This window comes from Taudactylus pleione, unplaced genomic scaffold, assembly GCF_031769625.1.
Source record: "Taudactylus pleione unplaced genomic scaffold, aTauple2 ptg000012l, whole genome shotgun sequence".
Taxonomy (NCBI): domain Eukaryota; kingdom Metazoa; phylum Chordata; class Amphibia; order Anura; family Myobatrachidae; genus Taudactylus; species Taudactylus pleione.
This window is the reverse complement of record NW_028284415.1, coordinates 1,226,781-1,250,912: the sequence shown is the minus strand read 5'-3', so window position 1 is coordinate 1,250,912 and position 24,132 is coordinate 1,226,781. Positions and strand designations below refer to the sequence as shown.

The 24,132-nt window shown below is 43.4% G+C and overlaps 1 protein-coding gene across 8 annotated transcripts in view; it reads right to left on the bottom strand.

The window, feature by feature from the left end:
• Positions 1 to 24,132, bottom strand: part of HELZ (helicase with zinc finger) — a 173,908-nt gene that overhangs the window by 13,855 nt on the left and 135,921 nt on the right. For all 8 annotated transcript variants that reach the window (XM_088468535.1, XM_088468537.1, XM_088468538.1 and 5 more), the window contains 8 exons: positions 23,355 to 23,559; positions 23,203 to 23,251; positions 18,639 to 18,823; positions 8,091 to 8,295; positions 7,235 to 7,311; positions 5,867 to 6,434; positions 3,799 to 4,018; positions 2,445 to 2,958 (listed from right to left, as the gene is read on the bottom strand). In XM_088468535.1, the coding sequence (XP_088324661.1) occupies positions 2,445 to 2,958; positions 3,799 to 4,018; positions 5,867 to 6,434; positions 7,235 to 7,311; positions 8,091 to 8,295; positions 18,639 to 18,823; positions 23,203 to 23,251; positions 23,355 to 23,559 (2,023 nt within the window). The remainder of the gene's footprint in view (positions 1 to 2,444; positions 2,959 to 3,798; positions 4,019 to 5,866; positions 6,435 to 7,234; positions 7,312 to 8,090; positions 8,296 to 18,638; positions 18,824 to 23,202; positions 23,252 to 23,354; positions 23,560 to 24,132) is intronic.

Genomic DNA, 24,132 nt, shown 5'->3' with positions numbered 1-24,132 from the left:
AACAGGATGCAGTGTGAGGAGAACGAGTTTTGGTGACGCTCAGTCATACACATATCCTTTATAGTGTGTATGAAGAGTACCCCCAGCTAGCAGACCCAAATCTTCAACTTCCATTAACGTCTGCATGACACTAAGTCGCACTTTGATCTCCACTTTCAAAGAGAGATTAGTTAAGAGTCTGCCCACACAATTTCTCCAGTCAAGGCAAATGTATCGGCCAATATCCAATCATTTAATGAATCTGCATAATCCAGTAGAGGACAGGCTTCATTAGCCATGTTCCGTATTACAGGCATGGCCTTTAAGAAAAGGGTTAGAGGCAGCACAGCACGACAGGCACTGTCTCTTTCATTTAATATTAAAACTGCGATGACGCATGGGAGGAAGGGAAGCTTGTATTTATATTTTATCTGCAGAGCTGGAAAATACTGTCTCACATTCATCATGTAAGTAGCTTATACCTATAAGTCCACAAGGTGATTAGAACCACTATATAAGCATTTATAAAATTCCCCAAAGACAGATGTTTGTAACAGGTCAGTCCTTACTAGAATAACTGTAGGCTAATTATATATTTAATAAATCAGCCCTTACTGAGACCGCTATACAGATGTGTTATCATACATTGCGGTTTCAGTCACACTAAACAGCCGCTCTTGGCACACCAGGCCCCGGGCGACTTATTTGCATAAATAAAACTAGAAGTGACAAAACTACTTTGCAAAATGACATTGATTTGATGTGCAACATTTGTACATCTGTGTGTATATGTGTATACGAAGATGCATCGACTGTGGCTTTTTCTCACGCCAAATTCTGCTGTGCTTCATCTGTGACTTACCGCATGTTAAATCTAATTACTGTGCGGTTAAAGTCGCAGCCCAGCATCTCTAATACACTATGGGCCTTATTCAGCAGTGCATGTAAGTGAATCTGCACAGGTGCCGGACCCGTACTGTGCATGTGCAGTACCGGTCCTGCGTGATCACACGCAGGGCAAAAAGCTGCCATTTGTGGATGGGGAGGAGGCTGAGACTGCTTCAGTTTCCCAAAATGGAGGCATGTCGCCACCGTTTGGGGGAAGGAAAGAGGCCAGGTTTTCCGTCGGCTGACGGAGATTTCCTGGCCCCTTTGTTGTATCTGCGGCGACCGGCTTGCGTGACCCCAGGATTGCCCCCCCACCTTACCTCAATCCACACTCCCTTTACGCTTTTACGTGGACTGTCACTTTTCCTGTGCTCAGATTGCCTCTTCCCAACCCCACATCCATTCTGCTCCCCTCTTTTGGAACTCTCCCATCTGACCATACTGTCTTACCAGTCTGCATTGTTTCAAACATGCCTTTAAAACACACCTATTTATTCAAACTTTCCTCACCCTCTCATAAGCAGGGTCTTCCGCCCTTCACTCTAATTGCACAATACCTGTCTGCAGTACGAAGTCATTCACAGTTAGCGACCATGATCCTTTTTGTCCACCCATCCCAAGACTCTGGACCATGGAGCGATACTATTGTAACGGTAACTCATTTAGTTGTCTAAATATTTCACGGATTGATTTTTTTTTGCCTTTGTACGGTCTAACTTTTTAAATGGTTTGTGTTTCATTGTCATTTTTCTATGTACGGAACTACGGACACTTGATGGTGCCATATAAACAATAATTATAATACTAGGACCACTGTGTACTGATAACACATCTATAACTTCGTCCTTACTGGGAATATTGTATATGAATAGTAAAGTGTTAAATAGTCAATTCCTACTAGGACCACTGTGGTTTTTAACATGTTCATAGATAAGTCCTTACTAGGACACTTTTGTATTTGCATCCGGGTAACTTTACCTCAAATGTTCCTCGAACTCACTAAGTATATTTAACAGAATCTGTCCTGTATGTGCTATCCAGTGAAAGTGCTTAACTTAATTTTACATCACTGGGGAAGACCATCACAGCAAAGATTTATATATCCGTTTCTGCAGTTAGTATGTACTGTATAGCCCAAGTTATGCTCAGCTAAATGAATGTTAGTTGTGAAGCCAAGCTTTGGTGTCACTTTAGTTAGAGATTATTGGTCCCTGTGGAGAAAACAGAATAACTGAAAGCAGTGTTCTCTATTTTCCTGTAGTCAATGCCCATACACCTTTTACTAGTTTGGTGTGCAATCCTGCAACTTTAAGAAAATTGCTTTAGGTTTCTGTTTTCCTGTTCTGTGCACTGAAAATAAACAAATCAGTATACGTGAGGATACCTGTGGATCAGTTTTGTTTTTGTGAGAGATTTAGACCATTATTTTCCCCAACATGGTTACTATTCACAAAAAATACCTACAATTATATACCACATATTTTGATTTGTCAATTGCAATACTTCCTGTGTCCCTAATAAAGAAACGGTCTATAATAAAATAATTACATTTACAATGCTCCAATCAGGCACTTTACCTCTTCTAGATTGTGGAGTGATGATGTGGATACTGCACGTGGGGCGGGCGGGTGAAATGCTTCCTGACCAGCTGACTGTTGATGGTTCTGTACATGGATAAATGGGTTCTGTGGTGGTCTGTGCTGTATAGGGGGCATGCCATAATGAAACCCCATTCCCATTAAAGGATTTTGTTGAATGTTGGCGTATGCCCAGGATCCGTCGTGCTGCAGGTATTTCATTGGTGGAGGGGGTGTCATGTGTTCTGATGGCATTGTATAGGGGCTGCTGTACACATTTGCCATGTGCTGTGGGAAAGCGGGGTTTTGCGTGATGTCCATATCTCGGCTGTTTTCTGAGAAGTTTGGATAGTGACCACTGTGGTTGGAGGAAGGGGAAGCAAGTGCTGGTGGGCTTCTGGGTTGTACTTGTCTGTACTGCAATAGCCTAGACTGAGGAGGAGGCATCTCCGTGATGTCTCTGTTATCGCCGCTGTGGTCGTGCTGGGAAAGTTCCCGTAGAAAATCTTGGAACCTGAAGAGACAGAGGATGAGAGATGAAGACTGAGGGTTTTCACAAATGTTGCTCTAAAATACAAATCTGCATTAAGCTACAGCAACCAATCCACAATTAGATTCAGTCTTCGGCAAATATCAGATTGGTTGCGGTGTTCGTGTATATTGGCATCTGCGGGTAAAAATATGAAAATCCGATAAAAAGAACACAGGCAAAAACACCACAAAGAAAAAGACAAAACAAATAATACTAATCACAGGCAAAGTCCAAAGTAAAGGATACATCAGTGGCAATATAGCTAATTCAATTCATATTAAGAAATTATTTAGGGTACCCCTAGCCTCTTTACGGTGTTCCTTTACTCTTTTTGCAGAGGCTATCTAGCGTTCTCGAGCTACAGTTTTTGTCTATTTGATAATCCCCCTATTACCACTCTAGAGGTGGGACATAGAGCCAACTAAGGTAGCTTATCACCACCATGGTAGCATCACACAAAAAAAGCCAGAAATCATGCAAAAAGACATTACATACCCACCACTTTACATATCTATTTATAGCCTGCAAAGAGAGCATAAAGGTGCATCTAGCTGGCATATACTGTAAGTTACCTTTTGTCACATTGTTCTTAGTCAATTATGTTACGGTACAAAGTAAACAATATCAGGACTTCAAATATAATCATAATGAAGAGAAGGCAAATTAAGAATATAATATTCAGAATAGCATAGCAGATTTGCAAAGGAGAAAATCAGCCTAAAGAGTGCGATTTATTTTGTTTTGGCTTGCTACCCACATACCAGATCTTGCAGCTGGTTTAGACCAAGCTGATATAATATGTCCAGACGACTCTACAATTACCTGTTATAAGTTGTCTCAGCTTCCTCTTCTCCACTACTGGGGATCTTCCAGTTAGGGCGCATCAGCTGCTGCTGGGCCAGACCCATTGCCTGCATGTGGGGGTGGTGTGGGTATGGTATGTTGGCTTGGCTCAGAAAGGCATTATGTTCGTTCCATTGCTGTATCCTAGTCTGCTGCTGTTGCCTCAGTGTCTCCAAAGCTACATTGCCGTGCATGCGATCTGGAAACAGAGAGATGAGCTCAGATGTGCATATTTTCTATACACTACAATACTGGAAACATGGTGTGAACGGCGCCGACTCGGGAATATCCTGGGTCGGCGCCGGCTAAATTCTGGGTCTGATCCGGATTGGAACCCTGTTCCAACTCCGGGTCAGACCCGGACTTTAGGTGTAAAAGTGGTATAAGCTGAATATAATTTTGATCAATGATGACATAAAAAGTGGATTTTTTTTTCTAAATGTAAATATCTTTAAAAACATATTGAAATATTTCCATGAAAAAAAAGTATGTTTAAGTGGTGTCTAGAATTCCCTCAATGTCCATAAGTCCTCATTTTAACATTCTCCTCAGAACCCCAGTGGCATTACCCCTTTCCCCTCCAGCAGTGACAATAAACTTCCCATGACAAATTCTCCAGAACCCCCACAGTGGCAAAAAGACCCTTTGTGTTATTAACTCCCCTCCCAGAATTTCATCAGTACCAAAGCTAATCTCTGCACTTGGAGCACAGGAATTAATTACTAGTGCTCAGAGGGAAACCTGCATTTCATTTGACTAATGGTGCGTACACACGGTACGGTCAGCGATAACTATATCGCCGACTGATCGTCTTTCACTTTCCTGGTGTGCTGGATGATAGTTATGGTTTATCCAGCACACCAACGACAACGGCCCAGCGACCCGCGATCGTCCCTATGTAACCCGGTCGATATCAACCAGGTTGGCCTGCATGCATAGGCGATGGTCGATATCGTTATCGACCATACGTGCCCGCGCATCGCTGGTCGTTGGGCACCAATAAATGGACGATCTGAACGATAACGATATTGTCAATATCGTTATCGTTCATTTTTATCGTACAGTTAAGAGTGCTTGCACTCCACAATGCAGTTTGCATGGTATTCTGGGGCACAACCAATCAGCACCTAGCTGTCATTTTACAGGCTGTGTCTAAAAATTACAACAGTTGGTTGATACTTTCTCGCTCTGCAAGGTCTGATACATCTCCCTCTCAATGAGCCATTTGCAGGTTCACTCGGTCTGTGCATGTGTAAGTACACTCCCTGGGTGTACTTTCATGTGCATGGCTTTAGCTGGGTACACACCTAACAGATATACCTGCAGATGATGGTTGTTCTTACACACTGAACAATCATCACCGGTCATCTGGCCACGGGACCTGCCGCGACCCCCTCCCCGCTGCCTCCGCAGCAAGTGTACAGGCGGGTGGCTGATCGCCTGTACACACAGCAGATATATCTGCCATCAGCTTTGCAGCACAGCCGACGCGATAGGTCTGTGAACATATAGCTCGTACACACTGGCCAATGGGAACACCATATATTGGCCGATCAATTGATCGGCCAATATATCTGCCAGTGTACCCAGCTTTAGTCTGTGAGAAAAGTATATGGGCCCAGGAAGATCAACCAGGTAGCTTTGGAGGTGAGATGCTCTCCCATCTCAGTGATTACTATTAAACTTTATTTATAGGGCACCACAAGTGGTCCACAGTGCCGTACAAAAGGCAAAACAATGAGACAGTGCACGGTAAAACAGTACAGTTCAATATAGTAAACAAGTAACAAATCTAAACACAGCCACTGATGCAAGGAGTGCAATAAAAATATCAGAGGAGTACAGGAGCAGAGAGCCCATGTAGGTGGTGTAGAGTGTAGCTGGTGTGCAAGAGAAATACTGTAGGTAATGAGAACAGGAGGGAGGGCCCTGCTCATGGAGCTTATAGTCTAAAGGGAAGGGGGAGACAAAAGGAAGACATATAGATTAACTTTCTCAAACTTAATGCGTAATTAAAAAACAAATTAACATGTGCTGTTCTACTAACCTAAAGCCTCTCCGGCACCCATTGCTTGAGGCCCATCCTCAATGTAGTTGTTGATGTGTGAAGACATAAGGGGATTATGATGGGTGGCAGACCGTAGTGGGTTACTAACGTCTTGTAGCATGGGAGGTGGGGGATGTGGCTGCTCAGGGATCATACCATCTACACTGGGAGATGGGGGCCGGTGTGGAATAGGGTTATTGAAGAAGGACTGGTTAGGGCTTGGTTGGAAGGCGGGAGAGAGCTGGGAGGTTTGGGGTGGTGCCTGCTGAATTAAATGGTTATGTTGTGGGGGAGGTGGAGGAGGTAACTGGTTCTGCAGTTCAGATAGATGGTTCTGTTGCTGGGACAGAAGATTTTGTTGTTGCTGTAGAGTGTACGGAGGCCGCTGTAACGGAGATACATGTTGGAAATTTCGGTTTGGCATGGGGTACTGAGGGTGTGGGGGGGTCAGGTGGATGTTCATCGGTCTCTGATTCGGATTATCTTTACGATGAAATTTAGGATTGGGGAAACCAAGGTTAGCTCGAGACTCAGGACTTCTTGTTTGTGCATTTGGGTCCAAGTCAACCTAACAATGGAAAAAAAAAATGGAAATATAAAAAACAAAAAACACGTTCTTACCAGATGAGTAACTATGACCTCCACCTATTCAAAAATCAAACTTGTTCCTTGAAATCTCCCAATTGTTCTACTGCAACTATTAGGCTTCAGCAAACATAGCTGTTTATTCTCCACACAACTTATCTCACACCCGTTACACCTGTCCATAATGTGTGGTCTCTAGAGGTACTTTATGGCATTTGGTATGGGAGTGTTCCTTGGTGGGTGCATTTTGGAGTAAAGTTACCCAGGTTATAGCCAGTAGGGGTGTCTTCATTTCTCTATTAACGCCCAGTGCAGAGGTTCCCAAAAGCAGTCCTCAAGACTACCCAAAAGTTCAGGTTTTAGAGATATCCATGGTTGAGCACAGGTGACTTAATTAGTACCTCAGTCAATTTAATTTAACCACCAGTGCTCTACCATGGATATCTCTAAAACCTGAACTGTTGGGGAGCCTTGTTATATGCTATGGTCTATGTGAGGGACAGATTCATAAACTCATTGTCTACTCGCAACTGTATGTAAATATTTATTAAATATATTGTTCTTTTTTTGTTATTGTAAAACTTAATAAAAATGTACTCAATTTAAAGAAAAAAAAATCACTTGTTACATTTTGTTTTTCTTTTTAAGACAGACAATAGAGGAACCCATATGTTTAAACTGAACAGTCTTCATTTTAATAGACCACATACAAACATCTAATGGAAACTTCGAAGTTATGATTTCAGAGCAGAAATTAGAGCAATAAAACAGTGAGTACAATACCGGTTTACAGTCCAGTGGTTTCTTTTCTGGAGTTCGCAGCTTATTCATGTCAGCTGACTGATTGTTCTCACTTTTACCTGGAACATTGCAGAGAAAAAAAAAGGAGATTAATAGGTAATGTACCCTTTTAATATCATGCTGCAGACAATATTGAAGTTTTATATTTCACAGCAACCATATGTTACGTTTCATCAGCATAGTGCATATTTACCACCCACAAAAAGTATGGTCAATTTATTATAATATGATTCAATATATTCATGGCAGTGTCCAACCTGTTTTAAACATTGTTGGAATATCAATTATCCCTGAAAAATAACCTGTAAAAACGTTCTGCAGGACACTCCCTCAATATATTACATTTTGCGGATGATGTATCGCGTGGGTGATCCTCATGTGTATTAGCGTGAATTTTCCATCTCAGGGGATATGCGTGAGAAATAGCACAGTCATCTTTCATTATTACAGTTTCCCCACTCAATACTGCCAGTTGAAAAACACAGTACAAAACTGGTTCTGCAGCAAAGGTGGCATTGTGAAGGCACTGGCATATCATGTGAACACATTTTAAGGCACTTTTGTACAAAGAATATTTTGGTAAACATTATTAAGCGGAGCTGGGTTACAATGTAATATACTTGGTGGTAAGTGAGAGGCGCATTAAGAGGTGCTGACTTACAATGGAAACATCAATACTAAACCAATTGTACTATAGAGCTCATAGGGGAGTAAATACACCATTTATGTATCAATCTGAAGAATTCATACAATACCCATTATGATAAAACTGATGTTATACTGACACAAGGGTATGGAGAAATCTCTGATCCTAAACTAATAATTTTTCAACACTAACCATTGCGGCTCAGTTCATGTTGATCCTTGTCTGTGTGCTGAATTTGTTGCCCAACATTTACTGGCGAGTGGTGTCCAAGCCCGAAAGGGATGGGAGATCCCCGCCCATGGCCCTGGAGAAGGTTCATGTTATAGGCCATTGCTGGATGGGTCATAAGCCGAGGGTCAACGGAAAACCTACCCTGGTAGTTGGGCGGCCACGGCACCTAGAACCAGAAAGTTGTGATGCATGGTAATGCTACTCTACATAAAAACTAAATACATTAAAATGAGCTTGTGTCACCTTTATAGCATCAGCGCACCAAGCAAAGGAGCACACAACACCCAACTGCCATGTGCCAGGTCTCTGCAACTGCCAATGACCTAACTGGCAACACGGCACCATGTACTGGCAACTTTTCATGCTATACAACATCACTAGCAATACAAATAACCTATAAAGTCATTTAAATTATGTAACTCAGAGAGACTATATACAACCAGCGACATATATGATTTTCTTTCAAACAATACACTTATTTTCATCCTTTCATGCACATCTTTCTATCCTATTGAATGTTGAATTCATTTTAAATAATATTTCGCCAGTTGTGATAACCCTTATGTGTCAATATTTTAATTGAATTTGAATAAAGATCATTATGTTTTAATAAAAGACAGATTAACATTAACTGACAGTATAGTGCACGGCAATAATAGCTCTACTTTTTTCTTCTTTTCTTGTAACCTAATATATATATAGAGCTTGTAGTAGCACATCAGTGATAAGGACAAATAAAAATAAAGCAAATCCGATTGGATATCACGTTCTTAATTTGCTGTGTCAGTGTTGTACATTATAATATAAATTATAAACATTATAAAACTAGTGCGGGATCACAAACCCTTTTTTGTGTAACCCAGAGAGAAACAGAAGGAACTTGTACAGGTTCAAAACATGAAAGTATTAAGGCAGCGGAGATACTGGTTAATATAGTTATAGAAGCAGTTTTATAATATTGTTATAAACATTGTTATTGTCTATGGTATTACATGTTCTTACAATTTAAATTGTATAAAATACTGATGGAGTTACACAATCTAAATCCACATAGTTCGTATACAATTACAAAACATGTCATGAAATCCAGCACAGATAATTTTACTTCCCTTTTTATTGTTATTCCTTATAAGAGTACGGGTAAAAAGAACAAAATATTGTTACATTTAATTGAAAATGAGACACTGTGCACACAAATGAAAGTAATGTGTAAAGATTAATTTACATTATTCAGAGTTCTGATCTAATTTTCTGCTTGGAGCTCTGTCGGGATGTAAATAATGCAATTGTCTAGCCTTCCAAATTTAGAGTAAACTTCAGCAACATATCCGGTATTAAGTCACAAACGAATGCACTTATGGGAACAATTCAATCCTCAGTGATAAGGGGCTGCGCACATCAATTGCTCCAGCATCGCACATTTTCCAGAGCAGTCTGAGGTGTCAGGAGTTTCTACTGTTCCTCCAGCAATTTGCTGCCCTCAGAGCTAATTACACTGCTGTCTACTGTATGAATGAAACTGTAACAACTTTGATAAGAGAGTATACACAAGTGAAAAGGCAGACTAGGTGGGACACTAATTTTATTACTACCTAGGGACATGACGGAGCTAGTATTACTGCATTTTGAAGGTTGCATGACTAGATCCCTGGGACTGAATAAGTGGAGTTTGCACTTGTTTTACTATAAAAAAAAAAAAAAAAGTGTCTAAGATGATGATAGATTGGAGAAAAGAAAGACAACACATACTATAAATACCAAGTTGTCTGTATAGCTTGATTAGACAGACCAATTGATGAGCATAAACATGAGCAAAATGTTTCAAAATCAAAAGTCCAACGCTATCCACATTTGTGCCGAATGCTGCTTCTTTTTTTTTTTATTAACCTACATAAAGTCATAATAAAAGTAAACATTTTGGGAAGGTTACATATTTTATTTTTGTAAATATCTTACATTCACGGGAACTTCCGTTTCCGGCGGCAATGCGGAGAGAGTCACTTGACTCTGCAGACTCAGCAATAATAGCTGCCACGATCGCTTAGTGATCTCCACACAACTCAAACCCCGTTCTAAGGAGAAATTGTTATCTTTCTATGCCACTCAAGTGCCAGCGTTCTCACCAGGTGAGGTGTCCAGTGAATTTATTATGGCCACCGCACCTGCACCATAAACAGGAGCCACGGCAAATCCCTCACAGGACCCTCCAGTCACAGTGTCTCTCCCCACTTTCTAGCTGACCAACCCGTTACCTATGAGGCTGTGGTACAGGCAAAGAGACCATGGCCCCTTTACTGAAAGACAAGGCAGCAACACTCACACAAGCAGTGACTGACATTAAACAGCAACTGCTGCAGCTCTCTCATAGGGTGACTGCATCATAGCACAGCTTGGGTGACACCTTCTAGGATGTATCCACCCTAAAGCAATCAACTTTGTATCTTCAGATGTCCCATCAACAGCTCTGGTCCAAAATGGACGACCCAGAAAATAGATCAAGACGCAGCTATAATGGCACCCTGCAGCCAGGATCGTTGCTGCAGTGCTGCTAGGGGCCTTTGGAAGTTCCAGACATGCACACTATATCCTGTACAGCCACCCGGAGTGTCCTCAAGTTGCTCTGGGCATTGCTGTACTTCCCGGCCCTGGAGGCTGCACCTCCTGAGCAGGATGCCATGACATCATCCAGTCAGGGAGAGTCACCGGCACAGGGCGTAGTGTCAGCTAGTATTGACAGCTTCAAGGAAACACTGAGTTGAAAATGGAATGACTCCCAGTTCTTTGTGTTCCAGGAATACTCCATTAACGTAACCAGAGCCCATAAGTAGTTTTCCCATATATGCTCTTCTTATAGCCAGCAAGGCTCTGTAACTTCGATGGTTTCACTCCTAAAGAATTAACCAATACAGCAGATGCCTCAGCTTATCTCTAGGAGGAGGAACAAGTCAGCAATTTCACCGCTAGTTTCCCCTCTACCGCCAGCAATCCCTGTTGAATGTTTCCAATTTGTTTATCTTCTGTCCTAGTATCCTGGATTTATCCATACAGTAATATGTGAGGTCACTCCTTTATTGCTAGGGGTTTTCTGAGTACATTTTCTGCATCTTTTGTAATGTTCACTGATTATTGTTATACTGTACCTGTCTGACACTTCACTCTGCGCTATACAGATCCCACTTATTTTATTTTTATTACTTGATGTTATATTCAGCGGAAGCCAAGACCATGGAGAAAAGAATGGCCACTTCCCCCAGGTAAACACTGGCCTCGCAAATGAGGTCCACCTTCGACAGCAATTCAGATTGGTGGGTACCTGTGCGAAGGCCTTCCTGAAGAGAATCCGCCCAATGCCCTAGAGCTTTGGCCACTCAAGCAGGGGCGAGAGATAGACAAAGAACTGCACCTGCGTTGGAAAAGATGGATTTCAGAAAATGTTCAATTTTCCCATCTGTAGAATCCTTAAAAGAAGCTGTATTCAGGACAGGCAGGGTAGTGGACCTTACCAAAAAATGTAAGTGTTGACCAGAGATGACGATTCCCACTTGGTCCTGAGAGAGGGTAAAAGTTCAAAATGCGCTTAGATCCCTGGAAATGCTTGTTAGGGTGTGTTCAAGCCACTGCCAGGAGATCATCCAATTAGGAGGAAGGAAATAGTACCGCTTCCTTTTTATTCAGTGTAAAAAGGGGCACCTCCACCGTAGACGTGGTGTCAGAATCATTAACTAATAGAGCAGACATGACCAAGGCATCTACATCCACCTGGCACTGAGTCCTCTGGAACAGACTGTTTCCACACCCGATGTCACAGACACATCCCCCTCTGGGCACTCGAAGTCCCCTGACTTGGAGTCTGAGGGGTGTTGAATAGATGATTGACGCATAGATGGTTAATCCAACCTTTGTTGTAACGAGGTAGACAGCTGCACTAGGCCGTGGGCCGACAGACAAACTCTGATCCCATGTCAGTTCAGGTAGGGCTGTTGTAAGCAAAGGAACAGTGGGCCGAGAGGCCTGCAGCTGGGTGGCGAACTGTAACAGAGCCACAGCCAAAGTGCTCCCAAGCTGCAAAGCAAGTTTCACACAAAAGGCATCGTGCTCCTGGTTCGGAGCTACAATAGACACATAACAGTTCTGACAAGACACTGCAGCGCCTCCATCCCAGGGGGCTTTCGCTGCCTAACCTCTGCAAGACATTATGTGTACCAGAAAGTACCCATACACACTTTGGTATAACAACAAAAGTGGGTACATTGGAGAAAAAGGCACTGAATGTTGAAAGGACCACTTAAGAGAATAAGTGGTACCGTACCTAACAGTATATAGCTGATAAATAGTAAAACACAATTAATTGGCACCTTAAAAGCAAATGTGTCCCCAATTTAACCAAGCACTAAAAGAGAGATTAACAGAGGTTAGTTATTAATTTAACTAACCACTAACAGATGTTAAGTAGTGAGAAATCAGTTTAAGAATCGTCACAGTGTAATAGAGAAAACAGTACTATCTAAATCCAGGCACACAGATAAAACATTCAATAACCCAATAACGCAAATAATGGGCAATAACTGCTCAACAATCAAACCCCAACAGGTGAGAAAGGAGCCTGATACCATAACCTGACACCCAGTTGTGAGGTATAGGGGAGGCAGGAGCATCTCTCTCTCTGTGCAAGGCAGGCAATGTGAAAATGGCCACCCAGCGTCTGAAGAGGGAAGGAGAGAGTAGGAGGAGCAGCCCTGTGGTGGGTATCCTAGGGCAGGGGGAGGCACCAAGGGATGGGGTAGGAGCTAACGGGACAAGCTGGTATTCCCGTCTGGCCAAACACAGGAAATGGCTTAGATTAGAAAGAGTGCCTCACGTTTAGCCCGCTTCCCTGGTGGTGTGGAGGCGACCGGGAACCCACTGCTAGTCGTCTCCCTGACCAGCAGCGATCAACCGCTAAGATGCAGCTCTCTGTATGCCGCCTTACACATCCCTGGCATTCCAGCTGCAGCTGGGCTCAGGTCTGTGTGAGCAGGTACCGGTCGGGGTCACTGACCCAGTCGCCAGTGCTCAGGCCACTGGAACAGGAGTGATGGAACAGCAGCAGGGATGTCAAGGACACTGACCCACTGCCAGCTCAATCTACGTAAAATAAAAGTAAACTAAGTAGAGGCTGCAGTAGCAGCCCCTAAAATCGTGCCCACTCCTTAGGCACCAAACTAAAACTGGCTGTCTGGATAAGGGGTCGGTGTATAGGGGAGAGGGAGCCTGTGCTGCTGGATAAAAAAGATTAACTACTTGGTGCCCAGGCTTCCCACTCTATAACCAATATTCCCAGTGTCCCTCATCTCTGTAAAAGAAAGAAGTTTAAAGTCAGAACTCGTCAGCATTTTTATTAAGGAAAGAGGTCAAGAATTGAAAAATAGCTTATTTACAGCAAAATTATAAAAGAAAAGTATTTATTACTTACACCTTTAATATTCTAGCAAAGACAAGATGGTGTCTTCACTCAGAGCACATTACCGTAGCAAATGTTGGTTGTGTTTGCTTTAGGCTGTACAGTCATTACGAGTCAGTGGCAGTTCAAATAATATTTAATCAGTCTTGTAACGCAATGTGCATGAAATTATTCAAAGCACATTCACAGCAGTGCATGTCTCTCAGTCTCCAGACGTGAAAAGAAATGAATTCAACAAATGTCGCTGTAGAGAAATAGTGGACTTAATAGAATAGACTATGCAGTATATGGTTACACTGGACAGAGCAGCCAGAGACACTACACTAGTGCAAAGACCAGCCAAGGCAGAACATCCCACCAATTTCACCAACCAAACTGACTGCTGCTTACCCATTAAATACAAACACACACAGAGAAATGCCAAGACCTGCTGATATCCCCGTTGGCCAGCTGTTGCTAGGCGCTGGCAATTTTTATGCTAAAATGCTATCGGCTATAGTGATAAATAAAATATGCATGATCGAGTGTGAGTCCAGTTTTAGACTGCACAGGTTAAGATCAAGTCTATGGAGGCTAAAGCTGGGTACATCCTATAAGTATATCATACGATATATCGTTCCGACAGGGACTGGAAAGTTATATTGTGCTGATCATATAGTGTCCCCGCCCGTTTGTGCATGCACGGCAGTCGTTCATTGCATCGTCCCATCTGCTGTGCTGCACAGAAAATGGGATGATGCAATGATGATCGCTGTACTGCTACATGCAGCATGTAAAGATATATCGCTCAATCACACACCGGATTGAGTAGTGTGTATGACGTGTGCGATATATCATTACATTGTGTCGTTCAATCGCTGGGTACACACATCGTATAGTGTGTGCCCAGCCTCAATATTAAAATATTTATTTTCTATTTATTACCAGTCTCTAGTTACATGTCCACATCAAAACATCCCTATGCCATACCATTACTCTCCATTTCTGCAAAGATCTAACCTAGTGGTTCTCAAACCACACTGCTAATTTTGCAAATGTGGTTTATGTAAAACACCCAAGACCAGTGCTGACTAATTGGTTGGAAAGAGTGCCACCAAGACAGAGGATTGTTAGACTTTCTGCTCTGTTAATATATGGTAAGGAAAGGAGAAGCGTATCACTTAACTTCCACCTCCACTGTGCTACAGTGCTGTCTGACCATGCACTTGTTGGTAAGGAGCAGAGGCTGTGTTCTGGCAGTAAGGGAGAGACTGACATAACCCCATCCAATGAGGAGGTTTCTAGTTCCTTAGACATACGCAATACATACATACATACATACAGGTCAGTGACAGGGGACAAGGGCTATATAATAAGGAAAGTATTAATTATTATCGTTTGCTTTCATAGTGCCACCATATTAAACAACTCTCACCAGAGAGTACTGAAACACACACACTCACTAGGGTCCTTTCTGTCAGAAGTAAACTAACTTATGTATTTAGACTATGGGAGAAAACTGGAGGAAACCCACAGAAAAACAGGGAGAACATACACTCTACCTCCACAGATCAAGCCCTTTCATAGTTGAACCCATGGACCCAGCAATACCAACCACTGTGCCAACAAACTAAAAATAGTAGAAAGAGCAAGGAAATACACTTAAAACAAAAAAAAAAAAACAAAGTGGATGTGTCATTCAGTGGTGCAGAGGAAGCATGTGATTGTGAGCCTCCATACTTACCGTATATACTCGAGTATAAACAGAGTTTTTCAACACATTTTTTGTGCTGAAAAAGCACCCCCTCGGCTTATACTCGAGTCATGTCCGCATGGTACGCAGCTGAGTAGCGTACCATGCGGGCCGCGGTGCAGACTGTGTCTCTGTGACACAGCTGCACCGCGTGTGTAGCGCTGACCAGACGGAGTTCGGTCAGCACTACACACTGCCAAACACACAGCCGCCGGAGCCGGCAGCTGTGTGTTTGTTGTAATCAGCAGCTGATGAGAGTCTGTCAGACTCTCATCGGCTGCTGCCGCTCCCACTGCGGGAGCCATCTTCTGGCTCCTGCAGTGGGTAATGGGAGAGACGTCATGACGACGTCTCTCCCATAATGCAAAGAGCAGCCGGAGGAGCTGATAGCAGCGGTGGGACCAGGAGCGGGGTTTCAGGTAAGTGTTTTTTTTTTTTAATTATTATTACGTCTCTCTCTACTGGGGGGGGCTACTACTGGGGGCACTACCAGGGGGGGATTACTACAGGGGGCACTACCAGGGGGGGATTACTACTGGGGGCACTACCAGGGGGGGATTACTACTGGGGGCACTACCATGGGGGTGGATTACTACTGGGGGCACTACCAGTGGGAGATATTACTACTGGGGGCACTACCATAGGGAATTACTTCTGAGGGAATTACAGCTGGGGGCACTACCAGCTGCTGCATTTCCCACCCTAGACTTATACTCGAGTCAACAAGTTTTCCCAGTTTTTTGTGGTAAAATTAGGTAATTCAGCTTATATTCGGGTCGACTTATACTCGAGTATATACGGTAATCATATTGAACTCTTGATGGCAATGATTGCCCCCTCCCTTACCCAGAGCTCTACTGATGATGCCTTTCCAAAGCAGCATCAGCAATAAAGAAAAAAATAATAATTAAAGGTGAAGTTGTGTAACGTCTTTAAACATGGAATTGTTATTGTTTTGTGATATACACTATAATGATTTGTATTTATATTTTTTTTTATCATTGTCATCATGAATTACAAAGCAAACACTCAAAAAAAGCAGTAAGCTTCAACTAAAATACACTCTGCAGGAATAGAAGTACACAAAAGTTGGTTAAGTTCCAGAAGGAAACAATGTTCCTCACACCTAGCAAAATGTGTCTTCCGAACACAGTAGTGCTAGTTTGTAAGCTTGTATGTGCAGTGCCCTCTCCCCCTTTGTCTTCTCTGCATAATTATACTTATACTTCTGTATCTATGCATTTACATGCATAATTATGCTAACTGCACACTGTAATTATGTATCTATGCATTTACATATTGTCCGTATCAGTCTTTATGTATAATTCTTGTTGTCAGTTTTATCCCCTTGTGGCTTCTTATAAATAAAAGATAATAATTAAAGCTTACAAGCCTGCAGTATTTGTCTGATATAAGCAATCTGCACAGCTCTTAGCTTGAAGAATCATGGCTTTAAAATTCACGCTGTTAAAACTTGCTACTTTAGTGATATAAAAAAAAAAAAAGGGCTTTGGTCTGGCTGAGGAGAGAAATGCTGTTGCTGGTCAATGGAGAGCTAGACCAGATCAATGAAAGGATATTCCCACCACTATTACATGACCCATCTAGCAATCGTTTGTTTGGACGCAGGACTACCACAATTGTAGGCATCATAACAAGAATTCTTGCAAAAATGGCTTCAAGGTCCTATGGACAGCCAAGAAATGAAGACATACCTCTGCTTGTTGCCTAGTGGTGGAAATAAAAAGCTGTGATTTAAATGGAACTGAGAAAACACCTTGGGCTGTATTGATGGTTTTTCCTTAAGATAAGACTGCTCTTAGTACAAAATTAACAATGGGGATTTGCAGGACAGGTGTCACAGGATGTGGAAATAAGTAATAGAAAACATTTTCCATGTGAAAACTCAGTTATGTTTAACCAAGGAGCCATTGTCCTCCTAAATCCTCAAACTTAACTGAGAATAAAAGCCTAAAGGGCAGGAGATGGACTACTAGAAAAAGATTTAACATAGTACAAAAAATACTCTATTCAGTTTCCCCCTATTGGGGAAAGTGGTTGGACACTGGGAAACACCCTGGAAGCCAAAACACGAAACCTGTAGAAACTGGTGAACATAAAGGACAGACGACCACGTGATAGCACACTCAGTTGAGGCCCATGGTGCTCCACCTAAGAGGCACAAACGGATAAGGTAGTATGTGCCTTGAAACTGTGAGGAACAGACTGACCAGCTCCACTGTGAGCAAGACGAATGGTAGAGGAATTCACCTAGTAATGGACTGTATGAAGTTCAACCAACCACTTTTCTTAGCATCAGAGAACTAAGGTATCCTGTGTCTTTCAGACATTGCTTCTTTTCTAAACATAATTCCGCAAAGTCCTCACCACATCCAATGAAGAGAACCTTTTTCTGTATACCGATGACAGTCCACAGCTGGAATAATATGGTTATTAATGTCAAAATGGGACAGCACTTTTGGCTGAAAAGAAGTATAGCCTGGTCTTTATGGAAAAACGAGACTTACAAGGACTAAGCATTCATCTCTGAAATTCTTCAGTTGAAGTAGGCAAAAAAAGAAAACAATCCTCCACAGGGAGAATGTCGTAAGGTATTCATCAACATATTAAGGTCACACAAAGCTGTAAGAGGCACAAATGAAGGATGTACATACAAGTATACCCTGTACTTCTGTTTAGGCCAGTTTTCTCTGTAAGAAAATTGTAATAGCTGAAACCTGAACTTTCAGGGAAATTTAAACCCCCTGTTAACATACTTCTAATAGCAGAACTTGGCACACCTAATGGACAAAGTAATAAAACCCTGCCTCTAAAACCATGAATGAATGGTAATCACAGACTAAAACCGGTTTCCTGGCTTTAAGCACATAAGTGTCATGGCTTCAATAGACACACCATTAATACCAGTTGCTGTAAACTCAGATGTAGAAAGGGCCTTGGTTAAACAGATTATGCCTTGGCAGAATCCACCAAGATGGAAGTGTCTGGTGGGCACTCAAATAACAAACATAAAAAAAACAATATGGATTGACGATCATGTCACTAAGTCATGACGTCATCAATTAATTCAAATTAAACCATTGAAACATCGCTAGAAAACCTGTATAGTTATCCACCTCCTTTATCTCCAAGTGCCTCTGTGAACCATGGCACTGCAGCTCCAATGGATTCATAAATATTTATGGTATTTTTTCTTTTAGATAAAGGCAACTAACTCTGAACAAATGTGCAGACCCTTTGGTATACCTCCAGAGAAAACAAACTTGTTGTGTAGATCCAGAGTAATAGAACATTGAATAGAAATAGTAATACTCACAGGTAAAGGCACGGACATGACCATATTGCCCCCATAGACGGCTGGTACATACAGGATACTGGTACCGGTGTGAGGATCTATTCTCTGCACAGGACTGGGAGATTTGCCCATATTTGCGTGTGGTCCCATGGGAGGAGTATATGCTCTGATAGGATTGCCAATCAGTACAGACGGGTTGGGCTGAACTAAAGTAAACAAGAGGAGCAGTGAGAAGCAAAACAGAAACATATGTTGTGTTACACTACGGAGTAGTTCCACATACTAGTGTTCCCACTAGGCTGTTTTAGAAATGGTTGTTTTAAAAAGGGCAAAATGCGCCCTTCCCTTTTAGCGGCGTCCTGCTAAAACAGCCTGTCCTGTACCTTCCCCTCCCATTGGCCGCAGTGTCCCGCTGGTGAGAAAAATTGCGGTGACCAATCTGCACTGGGTGAATAGATGCCGTGCACAGGCGCACAGCATATTTTCACCATGAGGGGAGAGCTTGGGGGAAGCCCAGCATCTCAGTAAATGCTGGGCACGCCCCAAGTGTGACGAATTGTGGGCGTGTCACAAGGTCACGCCCCTCCCCGGTCAGCTATGCCCCCTTTTCAGGATTGCGCACAGCCAGTCCCTGTCCACATCCTCAGTGCCCTGCCCGCGGTCTAGCGGGAACACTACATACTACAGCCTCTCTGTCCCTTTCTGGAGGCCCGTTTAAATCCATGGGGAGTTCTGGATTTCCCAGCGCTTGGAGATGATGTCATCAACCATGTTCCAAATACCGGGTCAGACCTGGAACTTCAGTGTAAAAGGGGTATAAGTATTTGACTATCTTCAGTCCTCTATTGAAACCCTCCCCACCTTCCCTTTTGCAAATTGAGATCCTGCTTCTTTTCGTTACTATATAAAAATTTACAAACATCGTAACGACTTGTTAGGCCTGCAATATACATCTACTATTTTCAGTTTTTGAATATTTCTGTTTGTACTAGTTCCTGTGTTTACTTTTACTGCTGGTCTATTCACTTATGTCTGAAGTTGCATCACAGAATAAATGAAGTCTTTAAAAGCATACACTACCTGGGTTTTCAATTACCATATATACTCGAGTATAAGCCGAGTTTTTCAGCACATTTTTTGAGCTGAAAAAGCACCCCCTCGGTCAAGTCATGCCCGCATGGTACGCAGCTGAGTAGCATACCATGCGGGCCGCGGTGCAGACTGTGTCTCTGTGACACAGCTACACCGCGTGTGTATCGCTGACCGGACGGAGTTCGGTCAGCACTAGACACTGCCAAACACACAGCCGCTGGAGCCGGCAGCTGTGTGTTTGTTGTAATCAGCAGCCGATGAGAGTGTGTCAGACTCTCATCGGCTGCTGCTGCTCCCACTGCGGGAGCCATCTTCCGGCTCCCGCAGTGGGTAATGGGAGAGATGTCGTCATGACAACGTCTCTCCCATAATGCAAAGCGGCCGGAGGAGCCAGTAGCAGCGTCGGGACCAGGAGCGGGGTTGCAGGTAAGTGATTTTTTTTATTTTATTTTACATCTCTCTCTACTGGGGGGGATTACTACTGGGGGCAGTACCAGGGGAGGGATTACTACTGGGTGCACTACCAGGGGGGGATAATGCTACTGAGGGCACTACCAGGGGGGCATAATGCTACTGAGGGCACTACCAGGGGGGGGTATTACTACTGGGGGCACTACCAGAGGGGTATTACTACTGGGGGGGGGGATTACTACTGGGGGCAGTACCAGGGGGGGGATTACTACTGGGGGCAGTACCAGGGGGGGATTACTACAGGGGGCAGTACCAGGGGGGGGATTACTACAGGGGGCAGTACCAGGGGGGGGATTACTACTGGGGGCAGTACCAGGGGGGGGATTACTACTGGGGGCAGTACCAGGGGGGGATTACTACAGGGGGCAGTACCAGGGGGGGGATTACTACTGGGGGCAGTACCAGGGGGGGGATTACTACTGGGGGCAGTACCAGGGGGGGATTACTACAGGGGGCAGTACCAGGGGGGGGATTACTACAGGGGGCAGTACCAGGGGGGGGATTACTACTGGGGGCAGTACCAGGGGGGGGATTACTACTGGGGGCAGTACCAGGGGAGGGATTACTACTGGGTGCACTACCAGGGGAGGGATTACTACTGGGTGCACTACCAGGGGAGGGATTACTACTGGGTGCACTACCAGGGGGGGATAATGCTACTGAGGGCACTACCAGGGGGGGTATTACTACTGGGGGCACTACCAGAGGGGTATTACTACTGTGGGGGGGGTTACTACTGGGGGCAGTACCAGGGGGGGATTACTACTGGGGGCAGTACCAGGGGGGGGATTACTACTGGGGGCAGTACCAGGGGGGGGGATTACTACTGGGGGCAGTACCAGGGGGGGGGGGGGGGATTACTACTGGGGGCAGTACCAGGGGGGGGGGGGGATTACTACTGGGGGCACTACCAGGGGAGGGATTACTACTGGGTGCACTACCAGGGGAGGGATTACTACTGGGTGCACTACCAGGGGGGGATTAATACTGGGGGCACTACCAGGGGGGGATAATGCTACTGAGGCACTACCAGGGGGGGGATAATGCTACTGAGGCACTACCAGGGGGGGGGTATTACTACTGGGGGCACTACCAGAGGGGTATTACTACTGGGGGGGGGGGGATTACTACTGGGGGCAGTACCAGGGGAGGGATTACTACTGGGGGCACTACCAGGGGAGCGATTACTGCTGGGGGCACTACCTGGGGAGGGATAATGCTACTGAGGGTACTACCAGGGGAGGGGGGGTATTACTACTGGGGGCACTACCAGAGGGGTATTACTACGGGGGGGGGGGGGATTACTACTGGGGGCAGTACCAGGGGGGATTACTACTGGGGGCACTACCACGGGGGGAGTATTACTACTGGGGGCACTACCAGGGGGGGTATTACTACTGGGGGCACTACCAAAGGGGGAATATTACTACTGGGGGCAGTACCAGGGGAGGGATTACTACCAGTAGTTGCTGCATTTGCCACCCTAGGTTTATACTCGAGTCAATAAGTTTTCCCAGTTTTTTGTGGTAAAATTAGGTACCTTGGCTTATATTCGGGTCGACTTATACTCGAGTATATACGGTATGTGATCTGCGTTTCTGCTAAAGTTCAAAAATTCCATATAACACCCAAGAATTCCTTGAACATTTTTCCCCATTTGTAATCCTCTGACAACCTCATCAGCATTTCCAATTGTATAGTGCAATGTATAATGCTGGCATTACATAAGTAACTTAATAATAATTAGGTGATTTAAAACACTAATTGATTAGCCGCATTCTCTTTCTACTTCCAAATAAGGATCTCTAATTTCAATTATTAACAAATTCTGACCCAGATTACCATCCAATGTTTTATCTCCCATACCCTTAAAAACCTCTTGGAAGGCTTCCCTACACTCGCATAAGCAGCTACCTATCCTTTCAAAACATGCTGGTCCCCCTTCAGTCATGCTCTTGTTTTCAACACTCCAAAGGGACATCCCTGATTAAAGTGATCAATTATTTGGACACTACTAAGTCTAAAAGGACATTACTTGCTTCTAAGTCTCTTTTACTTTTCTGCTGCATGTAACACCATTAACCACTCATTTCTTATACAAACACTGCATTCAGGACGCTGTCCTACATTACATCTCATCCTACTTTCAAACTGATCATTCAATGTTTGTTTCCATCTCTGCCCCACATCATCTATCAGAAGGCTTTGTAATGCATTCCTTGAAAGCTTACCTCCTCAAGTCAGCTTACCAAATGAACAAACCACCTTCTTCAAGTTATTCTACCCGATTAAACCACTTCTCACACATCCTCCTGGCCCACAAATTAACATTGCTGTTCTATTGGATCAAATATTCCACTAAAAGGTTTTTACCTTTTGCAATGTAACTGGACCTGCATGCAAAATGTGGCACTTGTACTCATGTACACAAATCTGATTTTTCTGTAGAATGTAAACTTGTGAGCAGGGTACTCTTAAAAGTTTATTTTTAAGTTTTATTACTGTGTTTGTTCCCAGTAACAAAGTACTGCTGAAAATATATAGAAATGATGCCTCATGTAATTGCTCACTATAAATATAGGTATACATTGTAAACATATCTATATAGGTGTCAGTGAAACTACAGGCAATGCCATACTACATTGAAAATAACAGTCTGTGCAAACACACGCACACATCAATACAATACATGCTTGTAACCTCTATTGTTAAATTACCACTCTCAGTTTCCTAAACTGCAGTCACTTCCCCACTGGAATGACTTGGTTGCTACCATTTAAGTGTGGGCAGTGAGCAAATATGCATCAACTGCTTTAATATATTTCAATAAGTGCCCATGCCTCTTTCCCTTCACATCCTTGCTACACACAGCTCTCTCTAGACCATCTCTGCCTGCATTCTCTCCCACACTTAACTAAAGTCAGTAAAATTAAAAATTTCTCATACAAATCACAACAGTGGGAACTATGAACCCTAAGGAAACAACAATGATCCAAAATACATATAAGTGCAACTGACTTACCCATTCCATCGCCTTGAAAGTGCTCGTTCTGATTGTGATGACCTTTTCCCTGAAAAACAAGCATTAACTGGTGAAGTGGCAAAGCTTCTCAGGGCCCATTTAGGGGTTACTAGATAACATTTGATCACAAGATAGTATGGAGGATTCATTACCTTTGGAGGGGACTGCTGCTGTTTGGAGGCATTTGCAGAATGCTGATGCCTGAGCGCCCTTGGAATGAATTCTGGTGCCAGGGGGTTCAGCACATAGGTTTTCTTTAACTCTAAGGCCTCTAACTGGGATTTGATCTGCTCAAATGTGATGCCGTGTAGACTTCTATTTTCATGGCAAATAGTTATGAACTGCTCCCAAAACTTCCTGCAGAGACACACCATGGATTCAGGAGAGTGCCCAAACAGTGAGACATGTACAAAGGTGCCAAAATTTCTGCATTAATAGGAGTTGAAAAAAAAAAAAAATCACACCACATACATACAGACATGTCCTTCCTCATCTACATTCTAAGCTCTATTTATTAACATTATTTTGACTAAAATAAAGTGAAAAGGGGTGTTTTCACACCCTTTTCACTTTATTTCAGTATCACCTATAGTTATTACAGGGCAATTGGAGTAGAATTCATAAAATTCTACTCCAGCCCCTAAGTATCACTTATTTTTAGTAAAGCAGATCGCATTTCCCATAACTGTAATGGGAAATGTGATCCGACCAGAGTTACTAAAAATAAAATGTGAAAAAATATCGGGGAAAGTCCTGTGATAATAACGCCACCTGGAGGTGGCGTTATCCAGGGTCTACCCCGGTTACCAGCCTCCTACTCTGCTCTAATGGGGAGAGCAGAGCTGGGAGTCGGTCCCAGTAATCAGCTGTGTGGTCTAAACAGACGGTCGGCGCATGCGCGGGCACTTAATCACGGTATTTTTTGCGAAA